This window comes from Onychostruthus taczanowskii, unplaced genomic scaffold (genome assembly GCF_017590055.1).
Source record: "Onychostruthus taczanowskii isolate IOZ18803 unplaced genomic scaffold, ASM1759005v1 scaffold57, whole genome shotgun sequence".
Taxonomy (NCBI): Eukaryota; Metazoa; Chordata; class Aves; order Passeriformes; family Passeridae; genus Onychostruthus; species Onychostruthus taczanowskii.
This window is the reverse complement of record NW_024503346.1, coordinates 1312645-1326580: the sequence shown is the minus strand read 5'-3', so window position 1 is coordinate 1326580 and position 13936 is coordinate 1312645. Positions and strand designations below refer to the sequence as shown.

Below are 13936 nucleotides of genomic sequence, written 5' to 3'. Positions count from 1 at the left end.
CTGGCAGCCGCGCTGCCGGCCGCGCTGCCCGGGGGTGGCCCGGGGGTGGCCCGGGCTGCCCCGGCCCCGCGGGGCTCTCGCCTTTGTCGCCCGCCGGGGCGGGCCGGGCGCGGGGACTACATGGCCCAGCGTGCCCCGCTGCGCGGATCAATGGGGCTGATTTGAATAATCTGTGAGCCCTTGGACTCAGGCCAATCAGCCGTCAGGGACCCATGATAAATCGCAATGCATTATTGATAATAATAATTACTCTGACATGCGCATTCCGCCCAAATTTCCCAACTCTAGGAATTTGTTGTGAAGAGGAAAATAATTGCTACTATTGCATGCTCCCGATGCTGGTGCACCATGTCGCGACGGAAGCAGGCGAAGCCCCAGCACATCAACTCCGAGGAGCAGCCCCCAGATGCTGCAAGTGGTGAGCGCAGAGGGGCGCGGAGCGGCCGCGCTCCCGGCCGGGCTGATGCGCGGGGAGCGGGGGGCGCTTCCCGGGGGGCTTTTTCCACCCTCGTGCTTCATCCCCCTCGCCTTTCTTTCCCCCCGCGGGTTCTGCCCGGAGCCGGCTCTCGGGTTTTTTTTTTTGGGGGGGGGGTCGAACTCCCCGGCGGGGCTGAGCGAGGCTCGGGGTCCTCGTTATTTTTGGGGGGGTTCGGCTGCGGAGCGCAGCGCTGGCCCCGCAATGCCCCGCACGCTCCCCCCGCGCCCGCGGAGCCTCCGCCGGGTCCCGCGTGGGGCCGCGGCCGCGTGGGAGGGGAGCCCCAAAGGCTCCCCGAGGCGGAGGGAATTTGGGGGGATGGGGGGGGAGGGGTGGGGGAGCAGAGGGAGAAATTGCAGAGAACTTCGGAGGGGTAGGAAATGGCTCGCGCTGGGTTTCCTCGGTGTGCTTAGCACTTGGTCGGGAGTTAGATGAGAATTTTTGCGGGGCTTTAAAAAAAAGAACAAACAAAAAAACAAAACGAGGGAGAAAAAAAAAAAAAAAAAAAACCCCCACCCTCGGACTATTTTTGTTGGAGATCACAATCGCCCTGGACCTTTTGTAGCTTGACCTCCAGCCATCTTTGATTTCCGACTTCCTAAAATAACTCCGGTGAGCTAATGTGGGGTGTGCGGGAGCGCTTTGTACTTGGGCGGCGTGGGGGGCTCCGCTCTCCCCGCTTTTGGGGAGCTCGCGCTCCTGGGCCGCGCTACGGGAAAAGCAGAAATTCCGCCTGAAATCGGCCGGGAGCTGCCGGTGCGGGGTGGGCGTGCAGGGCAAGGGCAGGGGGCACTCGCCGGTGGCCCCCGCGGGAGAGGGGCTCCCGGAGCAGCATCCTCCCGAGCCGGGCTGCGGGCTCGGGGCGCTCCCGCCGTGCCCGTCCCGCTCCCGGGCGGAATGCGGCGGGAGGAGGGCACGGCCCGGCCCAGGCTGGGGAGAGTTTGTTCGGAGTTGTTGCCGTTGTTGTGCCCAAATGTTTGTGTGCTCCCCTCCCAAGAACTTTCTTTGGGATCTTTGCTTGGTTTTGTGTCCGTGCCTAGAACCGATCAAAACGCATGCACGTTACGGGAGCTGCTTATTCCCAGCCCGCAGGAGGTTTCGGCTCTTTAATTTTTTTTTTTTACCCCTCCTCCCCCTTCTCTTCTTTGAGTCGAAATGTGCAATTGTTGGGTCCGGTTAATGGTGACTTAAGAAACAGCATGCTGGCCAGAAGGCAATAAATCCCATGTTTAATGCATGACTGTTTTCCTTTGTGCATATGGTTAGGTTGGGGGATGGAGGTGATGTTTCCACATGTAAATCTCTGCCCGCTGCTGGAAAGGCACCTCCGGCCCCGCGCTGAAACAAAAGGGTTAATCACTCCTGATGCGGCCGCTGGGGCGGGGGAGGCGTGCGGGAGGGAGGGAGGGAGGGAGGATCGCTCCACACCGCGCTCTCCGGGGCAATGGCCAGCTGCTTTTTTGTTATTGTTGTTCGGGCTTCCCCCCCCCACCTCCCGTTCTCAATTTTAACAACCAAACCCTGGATGAAATCCCTCCGGGAGCGCCCAGCGGCCGCCCAGGCCGGCGGACCCGGGGAGGCTGTGGCCCCGCCTGGGGGGGATTCTGCTGCTGCTCGTGGGGTGCTGTGGATTTGGGGGGTCGGGGCAGGTCCCGTCCTGCGGCATCTCCGCTCTCCGAAATGAAACCCGGCGCCTCGGACCGCCCGCCAATCTCCCAAATAGTCTTGATATTCCCCGCTCCAGGTGTGCCCGTAAATAATAAGTGATGAAGTTGCATAACAAAGTCGAAATTCCGCAGGGATTTGTCCGGGGCATTAGCGAGGATATACACATACTCGTAATAATAAAATCAAGCCCTTATCTCCTTTTTTGCAAGTATTCTCTTTTTTTCCGCAAAGCGATTTGGGACCCACCTCTGTGAACAATGCAGCGGGTTAAAGTGTCCCGCGAACCTGGGGATCCATTAACAGGTCAAAAAATCAGCAGGTGGTCACAGGGGAATAATGCTACATACTGAAAATTAGCATTTCCACAAAGGGCTTGAAAATGCCTATTGTGCCGGATTGCTGCCATTAAAAATCGGATTCATTCTTAAAAATACAGTATCAAACTGCAATTTTTTTTTTTTTTCCTCAGGGTAAAATTAGCGTAGCTTTGCTTCAATTATATCTCCGATTCGCGCGCCGAGCTCTGTAGGACTGGAGAAGGACGAGGAAAGGTAGAACGAGGAAAGCCCAAGTTTTGTGGTGGTTTATCTTCGGTTTCTTTCGCTTGCCCGAAGCTGTGCCTGGCCCGGCCGGGAGCCCCGGCTGCGGGAGCATCCCCGGGTGCCGCAGCCTGGGCAGGGGGAGACGGTGCCGGGGGGCGGAGGGGGGCGATGCCCGGCTTGCTTTTCCTTTTACGTAAGTGAAACATTATATTGGTAGCAGGGATGGAGCCCTTTCGCCGCGCTCGGCGGCATGTGACGTTTTGACAGAGCTGCTGCTCTAACCTTTGCCTCCTCCTGCTTGCTGTGGGTGGTAAGTTGATGTCAGGCTCACAATTAGGACTCTCATGCAATTGACCTTGGCAGCGGGGTTTGTGCCGTTTAGCTCGCCTTTAAGCACCGCGCGGGTGTTAAGCGTGCTCCAGGTAGGGCCGGGGCAGCGCGGGGGGCTCGGGGCCGGCTGGAGCGACCCCCGGGGCTGCGGGGGCGGTGCGGGGCTCGCTGTCATCCCCGCTGGGTGCGGGAGACGCTGCCATCCCCGCTGGGTGCAGGACACTGGGTGCGGGACACGCTGACAGCTCCGCTGGGTGCGGGAGGCGGTGCGGGGCTCGCTGTCAGCTCCGGTGGCTGCGGGGGGCGATGCGGGGCTCGCTGTCAGCCCCGGTGGGTGCGGGACACGCTGTCAGCCCCGGTGTGTGCGGGAGCGGTGCGGGGCTCGCTGTCAGCCCCGGTGGCCGCGGGGCCGGTGGCCCTGCCCGGGGTGCCGGCGGTGGCCCCCGGTGTGTGCGGGAGCGGTGCGGGGCTCGCTGTCAGCCCCGGTGGCCGCGGGGCCTGCAATCCTGCCCGGGGTGCCGGCGGTGGCCCGGCGGGGCCGGAGCACGGGCCGTGAGTGCCCTCCACCGACCGGCCCCGGCAGCGGGCCCGGCCCGGCCCGGGGCGCTCCGAGCGGGCTGCGCCCTCGGCGTCTCGGCTGCCCCGCTCTCCCCGCGCCTTTCTGCGCTTATTTCGCTCTTCGCAAGCAAATTCGCTGTGGTTTGTTGTGCCTCGGGCTGAACGTGTCGCTTGAAGGTGTGGATAAGGCCACAGGGGGGATTAGTGAGTAGGTAATGGAATAATTGGAGCCTTCAGACAGAGGTTGTAAGCAGTGAGATGCTGATTGTGGGGGAAACGCGTTTCTGCCTCGTTCTTGGGTAGAAAAACGCAGCTGATGAATTCAGCTTTGGAATATCTCTGTGAGTTGGCAGTCGTGCGTTTTGCTTACTCAAAAAAGTGGTTTTGTCGCATTTAAAATGCGCTAAATGGTGTTTGGTAGGGGGAGAAGGGCGATTTGGGGCAGTTCAGAGCTTTTGGAAGCCCTCTCCTTTGGAGAAGGAGAAAAGCATCAGGGAAGTGCGACCCTGAGAGCGACAGCGAGCTGATGGCAGAGGGTTCGTGTTCAGCAGTGGAGGGGTGGTCATCAATCCTCTGTGAGTTAATTTAAACCGGGGAAGTGCATGGTCTTTGTTAACATTAAAGTAAAAGTAGTTGATCAGACTTAGTCTGTGGGGAAAGCAAGCTCACCAAAGGTATCAAAACTCCCCAATAAAAAAAGTGCGTGGGAAAGCTTGAATTCTGTTTCATCCCAATTCAAGCGAAATAAAGTTGAGGAAACGAGTCACTAATGGCTGAGATGAGTGGTAGGCCAGCAGCACCCTTCTTGAAATCACATCAAACTAGATTTACTTCACTCCTTTTACTGTTTTCCCTTAAAAAAAAAATCATTTGAGCGGTGTGGATTTTATCAGCCTTCCTTGTCGATGACCGCCTTGTCCTACACAATAGTGGATTTTATCCATCCATTTGCCAGTGATTCAATCTAACCCCCCTGCTGGGTTTACTGCATTCTTCTAACTTATTGGATAACTAGATGCTGAGAGATAACATTCCTGAAATTCGGGGGTGGGGAGATAAAAAAAAAAACACAGTAGAATTCTGTCCCTGGGAAGCCTTTGGAGAGGGTTAAGTGAAGTGCAGGAGGCATGGCCGTGGCAGGGCAGTGCTGGGTGAATCCTCGGCCAGTGCTTTGGAGAGGGTTAAGTGAAGTGCAGGAGGCATGGCCGTGTGTCAGGGCAGTGCTGGGTGAATCCTTGGGCAGAGCTGCCCTCCTGGCATGAAAAACCCCGAGTTCAGGCTGGAATTTCGTTTCGGTGGTCGCTGCTGGGCTCGGGCAGCTGAGGGGCTCTGATGGCAGCACTTGGGGCAGGGCAGAGGAGGGAGTTGCAAATCACGATGGTTTTCACAGATGATTTTCACAGAAGCCGTTGGGTTTTTTACAGAAACAGTCAATTGCTCCTTTGTTATTCCAGCTACTGTAAAATAACCCGGCGTCCTACTTGTGACTTTATCTAAAACCCTTTCTTTAAGGTAAAAGGAAAAATAATGCATAACTTCCCTATTTGTCATGCAGCAAGTCGTTTCAAGCTCTGAATTGAATTTTTTCAGCCAATGTTTCACTGTCAGGGAAAGGAGAATATGTGACAGGGCACAGGGACCTTCAGTGCACTGGAGTCTCCTCCTCTGAGATGGCAACTGCTGCTCAGAACCAGGAAAGTTACCAGAGCTCCTCACAATTACAAAAATGAGGAGCGTGGGGTGGAGATTGGGAAAGGGGCATTGAATTTAGTGTGATCTTATCGGCGCAGAAGGAGAAAAATAAGAAGTATTATCAAGGGAAAGGAGATAAATGATCGGATGCTTTGAAGCAGTTAAAGTTTGAGGACTTGTCTAGACATTATCCTGGAGTATCTCCTTGGGGGTGGGCAGCAGTGTTTGGTGCAGACATTTCTGTGCCACTGGAAAAAGTAAAAGCTGAGGTTATTTTTTAATATTTTGTGACGTGGAAACGTGTTGTTCTGCCTGGGAGATGGGACTGGGAAAGCCGCAAACACTTAAGGATTTGGAAAAGAGATTTTCATATTTTAGTGTATTCTATGAAACAAGAAAGTAGTCAAAGACCTCTCAAGTCAGTGTAGAGTAGTTCTAGAGGTTTTTTTGTTTTTTGGGTTTTTTTTTTTTTTAAATCCAGGTACCTTCTTTCCAAGTATATCTGCTCAGGCTCCTGCAAAACGAGTTTAAAATAAACTGTTCTTGATCCTGGCTGACTGTTGACCAAGTTCTGAATTGTGCAGTAGTTGTACTTGTCTGCAGGCTGGACTTCTCTGTGTGTTTTTAGAGTTAAATCAGCTTTAGAGACATCACTTTAATGGTATCTGGGATGGGAAACGTGTGCTGCCATTCTTGTTTCTTTCACTTTACAGGAGTTGTTTGGGCCCAAGGGGAAGTGTTTCATTTTCCCTGTTTAAATGGGAGGCATCCAAACATTTTTGATTGTAGCTGTGCTGAGAACTCCCTTCCTCCCCGTTCAAGGACTTGTGCAGGTTTGGATTTATTGCTCTGCAGATCACAGCAGAACAGGCCTCTGATTCTTGAGAATTTTTGTTGTTGATCAAACGTTTTCTTTTTCCGAGTAGACTTTCACACACACTTCATGCCACACAACATTAAAGGTTGAAGTTTGCTTTGCTGAGCACGCACAGTGCCCTTGCCGAGGTCAGAAATGACAAGGTTTTGCCGTATCCTCCCTCCGAGCGGTTTTGCACCCTCTCAAGCAGGGTAAATGTGCTCGAGCTGTCACCTGGACACGGTCCCCTCCACGTGCAGGACACACCCGGGCTGGTTTGGCCACACCTTGCACGAACCAAAGCCACCAGAAGCTCCTGAGCTTCACCTCGTCCATCCCGGGGACAACTGGGCACCCGGGGCTGGGCAGGACGGGGTGACCCCCTGCCCTGAGCTCGCTGCACCCTCGGCACCCCCCAAATTAGAGCCATTTCATGAGCTCCAGGATGTCTCAGCCGAGGGGGCTGGAATCCCAGGAGCCTTTCTGGGAGGTTTTCCCTCCTGCCCTGAGCTCTGCCCCACCTCCAGCGGGCTGGGAGTTTGTTGTTTGAAGGATGGCAAGGCTGAGCAAAAACATCCTGTTTTGGTTATCATTTCTCTTCACCTCTTGCTGTTCAGATATTTCCCCGATTTTTTTTTATTGGTTGTTATTTTGGGTCTTTTTGGTTTTTTTTTTTTGGTCTATGTACAAATTCTGCTCAGTCTGAGCTGTGGTGTGCTGGTGGTGGAAGGGCAGGAGTGGACTCGGAACCCAGCTTGTTTTTCCCTGCCCCTTCCCAGAAGTTGGTGAGTTCTGGGTGCAGCTGAAGGAGGCCTCCTGCGAGGTCAGAAATGCCTAGGTGTAGTTTTGCCAGCAGGACTTGTTACGTGTATTATTTTTTTAATAATAATAAGTATCAATGGAGGCTCATACTCGAATGTCAAGTTCCGGAATTTAATCAGGTGTTTGCTACTGTGTCCATGTGGAGATTATTATTGGGGTGTGTTTGCTTTCAACGGATTTCAGAGCTCATATTGGCCTGGCTTTGCTGTTGTCAACCCTCTTGGCTTGTTATTACTTTCATAATGGCAGAGCAAAATCTCGTTTAGATGGGTACAGTAAGAATTGCTCAAAATTCCTGTGTTAACGATCCTGTATGAATTTCTGAGGGATGGTTAACAAAGAATTAGAACCTGAAGTGTAAACAGCTAACTCCTGTGGGGTGTTTTGCTCAGTGCTTCCATGCCTCCTCTGTCCTGGTGTTCCTTTTAAGCTGTGTTGCAGGTCGCTGCCTTGCAGAACTCTTCCAGGGGACTTTTACCTCCATAAAGGGATTTGGAATAAATCTCTTTTCATTGAGCCTTGTGAGAGTCCTTTTAAAATATGGTTTTTTTCTTGTAAACTGAACTGTGATGTAAATTTATTGGGATTGTGAAGGAATTGGCATCAAAACAAAGAGCAGAACTTCAGATTGATCTGCAAACTTGATTCCAGTGTCCTGTACTTTAATTTGCAGTTTGGGTGGAGTCAGTGATCTTAGTAGTGAATGCTTGGTCTAAATCTAGCAATTAATAATGTGACTTTCTTTTCTTTTAAGGGAGTCCACAAGACGTCCCAGGTGATAGAGATGGTGAAATGAGTTCCAAAAGGTGCCGCACGGAGGAAACCAAAATCTGTGAGAAATGCTGTGCAGAATTCTTTGTTCTCTCTGAATTCCTTGAGCATAAGAAAAATTGCACTAAAAATCCGCCTGTTCTAATCATGAATGACAGTGAGGGAGCAGTCCCCCCTGAGAGCTTCTCCGAGGCTCCTCTGGGGACCTTCCCGAGCGACCGAATGGATGGCAGGACACGCAAGGACGCTCAGGCCAAGGGCTGCACCGGCTCTGTGGACAAGAGAGAAGGAAAAATGGATGCTGAGCCGGTGGGAGGAATGTACCTTAAAATAGAACCCCCCCTGACGCCTGCAGCTCCCGGCCTGAGCTATCTACCAAAACCCAAAGTACCAAACACTAACGTGACTTTGCAGACCATCCGTGGCACTAAGGTGGCCGTGAACCAGCGGACGTCCGAGGCCATCTCCTCCTCGGCAGCTGGGTTCAACGCCATCCCCATGATCCTGGAGCAGCTGGTGTGCCTGCAGCAGCAGCAGCTGCAGCAGATCCAGCTGACGGAGCAGATCCGCATCCAGATCGCCATGATGGCCCCCCACGCCCTGCACCCCTCCATTGCAGCTGCTACCGACCCGCTCAAAGCTCTGGGTGCCCACATGTCCCAGCAGCTCTCGGCTGCCGTGGCTTTAATCGGACAGAAAGCTGGAAGCCAGAGCCTATCACTGGAATCCTTGAAGCAAGGAAAACTACCTCATTCTAACACTGGCATTGCAGCCGCCAGCTCGCTGGCTGCTGGGCTCTCCTCCTCCTTCCCCCTGAAGCCAGAGGGGAGCCGAGGCCTCCCCGGCTCCATCTCTCAGTTCCCAAATCCTTTGCTACCTCAGTCCTCCAGCTCGGTCATCTTCCAGAACCCGCTGTCGGCCGTCTCGTCCGTGATGGATTCCTCAAAGAAGGGCAAGGGGAAGCCGCCCAACATCAGCGTGTCTGAAAGCAAACCGAACGCAGAGGAGCCGTTCTTCAAACACAAGTGTAAATTCTGTGGGAAGGTCTTTGGCAACGACAGTGCCCTGCAGATCCACCTCCGCTCCCACACCGGGGAAAGGCCCTATAAGTGTAACATCTGTGGGAACCGCTTCACGACCAAAGGAAACCTCAAAGTGCATTTTCAGCGCCACAAAGACAAGTACCCCCACATAAAGATGAATCCTTACCCAGTTCCTGAGCACCTGGACAATGTTCCTACCAGCACTGGAATCCCGTACGGGATGTCTGTGCCACTGGATGAGTCCAACCTGATTGTGGACAGCAAACCTCTCCTGACAACAATGCCTACCTCTGCGGCCGCAGGCGCACCTCAGACCATCTCCAGCCTGGCAGGCATCAAGGACGCTCTGCCTGGTACCTTCTCAAGTGAGCTGCAGTCCAGGCCCTCTCCCGAAAGCGAGGGTGGCTCCTCCTCGTCGGGGGCGGTCGGTCACGAGTCGGGGACGGAGCAGAGCTTGAGCTCACCACAAGCTGCCTGCAGCGTGAGCATCTTCCACGTAGGTGGGTCAAACGAGCAAGGCTCAGAGACATCAAAGCTCCAGCAGCTGGTTGAAAATATCGACAAATCCACTTCTGACCCCAACGAGTGCCTGATCTGTCACAGGGTGCTGAGCTGCCAGAGCTCGCTGAAAATGCATTACCGCACCCACACCGGGGAGAGGCCGTTCAAGTGTAAGATCTGTGGCCGTGCCTTCTCCACTAAAGGGAACCTTAAAACCCACTACGGCGTCCACAGGGCCAACACCCCCTTGAAGATGCAGCATTCTTGTCCGATTTGCCAGAAGAAGTTTACAAACGCCGTGGTGCTGCAGCAGCACATCCGCATGCACATGGGCGGGCAGATCCCCAACACCCCGATGCCAGAACCCCCCTGCGACAGCGCCGAGGTGGAGCCTGCCGTGCCCGAGAAGAACGGAGACATCGGTCGCCCAGAGGAGATCGTGGAAAGCATAGACATGGAAGATGACGTGGACTCTCAGGACGGCCCCAGGAGCTCCTCCAAACCTCCTACTCCGTATGATGCACAATCAGAGTCGCCCGCCGCGGCCGCCGCCTTCTCCGGGGCTGCAGCGCTGGAGAGTCAGATGAAGATCGCCGCCTCCTCGCTGGGCTTGCAGCGGCAGAGCAGCCTGAAGTCCAGCGACAACGGCTCGGCAGAAAGCGACGGCATGACCAACGACTCGTCCTCGGTGGCGGGCGATGCCGACTACCAGAACGGCAGGAGCCCCGCCGCCTCCGAGGCCGCGTCGCTGCAGGCGCTGTCCCCGGCCAACAGCCAGGCTGAGAGCGTCCGCTCCAAGTCACCTGCCTTCAACAACCAGGAGGATTCGGGCACGGGGAGCAAGTCAGAGGGTCCTGAGAGCGCTCCTGCGGAAGTGGAAGGGGTTGTTGGCGCTTTGGATTTAACGTACGGCAATATCGGTCGGAAGGTCATTAAGGAAGAGCCTGGGCTACACTTTGCAAATGGAGAATATGGTGAGTAGTGCAGAATGCTGGCAGGGATTGGGGTGGGGCAGAAGGAAATCAATCCTAAAAGGACCCACGGGAAACCAAACTTCCTCAGCTTTCCCCTCTTCCTGCTCCTCTGTTTGGACAAGGGCATAGGCCCTGTCAAGTTTTCCTGACTAAGTCAGGCCTAAAGTTCAAAGGCTTAACTGCTGTCATCTCCTTAAAATTAATGTAGACTGTGCTCTCTCTGTGTTTCATGGGCTCACTTGACATCTCCTTATAGCTCCTTAAAAATACACATTTGTGTTTTAAGGGAAAGCTGTTTATCCCAAGAGTGTGATGTGGAAACCCTAAAATAGTCTGTGGGGTTTTCAGGCTCTGTGGCATTGAGGTTAACGTTGATCTAAATTTGACCTGGAAGACTTTCTATCTCATAAGCTCATCAACAAACCCAGGATGAACTGATTTGTTTTGGGGTATCCTAGGAAGTGTGGTGGTCTCTGCAGATGTGCTCTTCAGGCACATGCAGCTTCAAAGGCAGGGCCTCGAGTCTCAGCCAGGCTTAAGCTTGGCAGCAGAATTAGGCCGGGCTAAGCATCACCTCTGCTTTCTTTCCAGGTCGAAGCAGTATTCCAGCTGCTTTTGTCAGAGCCCCACCAGCCCTGATAAAAATGGAGCTGCCCAGCGATCGTCCCCTCAGCACTGGCCACTTCATTGGCCCTCCAGCCCTGTCCCCGGGGGTCGCCCCTCTGCTGGTGCCGCGCCCCAAGTTCTGCCGTCCTGCCAAACAGCACATCTGCACTACCTGCGGGAAGAACTTCTCCTCTGCCAGCGCCCTGCAGATCCACGAGCGCACCCACACCGGGGAGAAGCCCTTTGCCTGCACCATCTGTGGGAGAGCCTTCACCACCAAAGGGAACCTCAAGGTGGGTCTTTGTTGTCATCTCCTCGGTCTGTGAGACTAAGACTAGAGATGAAAAGACTTTCTAATATTTGAGTTCCCTCTGAGGCAGTGCTGATTTTCTGTATTCCTCGAATACTTACTGTTGACCCTTGTCTCCTTCCTGAGTTTCTCCACACAGTTTTTTTGTGTGTTACTGGGATCACCCACAGGTCTTTGCTGCTGTCCTTGACTTCCCTTTTGGGATGGAAGGGGAGGCTTAGCCCTCACTAAGCAGATTGCTTTCTTTTTTAATTTGGATTTGGATGTGTCAAGACATAAGCGTTTCATAGACTGCTCCTACAAAATGCTGCCTGCTGAGTAAAAGCATTACACTGCACTGCTTGAAATTTTGTGAGATGAGGAGGGATAAACTGGGATAATCCTGAGATGGCACAGAGTGCTTGGGGATTGTGGCTAAGCACATGCTGAAGAAGTGCTGTGAGTCTGTCCTTTTGCCAGATGAATCCATTTGCCCCATGAGTGATTCAGCTCCCTCACTTGCACAGAGGCTTCTCCCTCCCTGTGAGAACGTCTTCAGGTTCTTCAGTCCTCTTGCATAAATTCTGGTGGGGAGAGAAAATAGCCTGCAGTGTGTGAGCAGTGCCTTGCTGGAAACACCAGCAGAATGTGATATGGAAGATTTCAGCTTAAATGAACCTCTGCCAAATTACTTGGTGTTTTTTTGCATTACCCATTTTTTTTTTCAGCTTTTTTCAGTATGGTCTGTTTGCAGCAGATAATGTGGTTTCTGTTTTGGGGGAGAGAGGGTGTCTTTGCCAACAGCACTTATTCCAAGTGTAGAACACATTCCTCCAAGCCCTCTAGCAGCCAACTCCAGAGAGCCACGGTGATGTCAGGCAGTGAATGACTGTGTCTGACACGTGCCAGGGAAGGGAACTCTGACAAGAACCACCCAACTTAATATTTACCTGAATGCAAACGGAGCAAGCCTGACTTCTTTGGGCTACTTGGCCGCAAGCAAAGTAGAATTTGGGTCCACCACGGAAGAGCTGCAGAATTAACGATTCTCTTTGCTTTCCCCCCCTCTCCGGAAGGTCCACGTAGGAACCCACATGTGGAACAACTCGGCCAGGCGGGGCAGGCGGCTGTCCATCGATAACCCCATGGCCCTGCTGGGCAGCGACCCCAAGAAGGTGTCGGAGATGTTCCCCAAGGAGATGGTGGCGCCCTCGGTGAGCATCGACCCCGCCGTGTGGAACCAGTACGCGGCCGTGCTCAGCAACGGGCTGGCCGTGAAGGCCAACGAGATCTCGGTGATCCAGAGCGGGGCCCTGCCCGCCCTGCCCGTGCCCATGGCCGGGGGCTCCCCGGTGAACTCTGCCCCGGCCTCCAAGGCGGACTCGGCCCAGGCTGGCGCCGCCGCCGAGGCGGAGAAGGCGGGCGCTGCCGCCGCAGACAGCGTGCCAAAACACCAGTTCCCCCTCTTCCTGGAGGAGAACAAAATCGCCGTCAGCTAAAGACTCGGCAGGAGTTGACCTACAGAAAGAACAAATATATATAGACACAAACGTATATTTTTAAGAGATTCCACTTCGGCCTCCTATTTTCCTATTGACGTGCAAATGATTTTATGGTTGTCTTTGTAAGAGTTGCCCAGAGTACAATCATGATATTGCTTTGCAAATAGTAATTAAGAAAGAATAGGATTTCCTTCTATTTGGAAAGATGCGGGTCTTGCAAAGTAGTTCTTACGTGTGACTTTAATGTGTACAAGCCTTACAGAAGTTTCTACAACTTGAAATTCCAAAGGTTAGAATATTTACCTCTTTGTTTAGAGTGATAATGGGGGTTTTGAATAGAGTGGAAACAACCTACTGTTGATGGAAAAGCTTCTATTTACTGATGAGAAATGGAAACTATTGATGCGGGTAAATATCCTAGAATGTCTGCCACCCTCTTAGAATTTTTCTGTTTGGATTTTTGGCTCTGTGTGGTTTCTGAATGTACTTTTTCTTAATAATTGCTATAAAAACTGCAAAGTTTTTTTTTTTTTAAATTCCTTTGGTTTTTTGCCTCAGAAGTTCTATGAAAAGCAAGTTGCTGTTTTTCTTTAGTCACTGCTCCTAAGTAATTAATTCTTTGTGTTGTTGACTGCTGCTTATTTAATACTACTACTAGGACAGTCCTTCAAGTATAGTGCCAAAATTCCTGCTTCCAAAGATGTGCAGTTTTTCCTAGATGTTTTATTTCAATACCAAGAGCCCCAAACAAGCATGGGTGGGTATGTATATACTTTTTTTTTTTTTTTTTTTTTGTTTTTTTTTTGTTTTTTTTTTGTTTTTTTTTTGTTTTTTTTTTGTTTTTTTTTTGTTTTTTTTTTGTTTTTTTTTTGTTTTTTTTTTGTTTTTTTTTTGTTTTTTTTTTGTTTTTTTTTTTTTTTTTGTTTCCTCTTGAAAGGGAAGACTTGCCTTGGGAAGTCAGGTCTGAAAGCTCTGCAAGGAATCTCGGGTGACTGTTGCAATTTGCCATGGGAACTGGTTTCCTTAGCAAGAGACTTTTTGTTTAGTTTTGTTGTTTTTTTGTTTGTTTTTTTTTTTTGTTTTTTTTTTTTTTGGGTAATTTAGGAGATCAGTCTGTGTAAACCTGTATTTAAATATGAAGTATTCATGCTTAGGTTAAATGTTTTGTGGGTTTTTGGATGGCATTCCTACTCTGGTCATTAAGGGTTTTTTTGGCGGTCTGCGAGCTTGCATTCCACCAAAATGGTAATTAATGATCCATGTGTGTTGTATGAAGGTTGCTGGGATAGTCATCTGGATTCTAAGTT

At 52.0% G+C, this 13936-nt stretch overlaps 1 protein-coding gene across 1 annotated transcript; it reads left to right on the top strand.

The window, feature by feature from the left end:
- Positions 1–258: 258 nt before the first annotated feature.
- Positions 259–13379, top strand: SALL4 (spalt like transcription factor 4). The gene is made up of 4 exons (XM_041417808.1): positions 259–418; positions 7698–10232; positions 10824–11131; positions 12204–13379. The coding sequence occupies exons 1-4, from the start codon at positions 349–351 to the stop codon at positions 12624–12626; spliced, it is 3336 nt and encodes a 1111-aa protein (XP_041273742.1). The 5' UTR covers positions 259–348; the 3' UTR covers positions 12627–13379.
- The last annotated feature ends 557 nt before the right edge of the window (positions 13380–13936 follow it).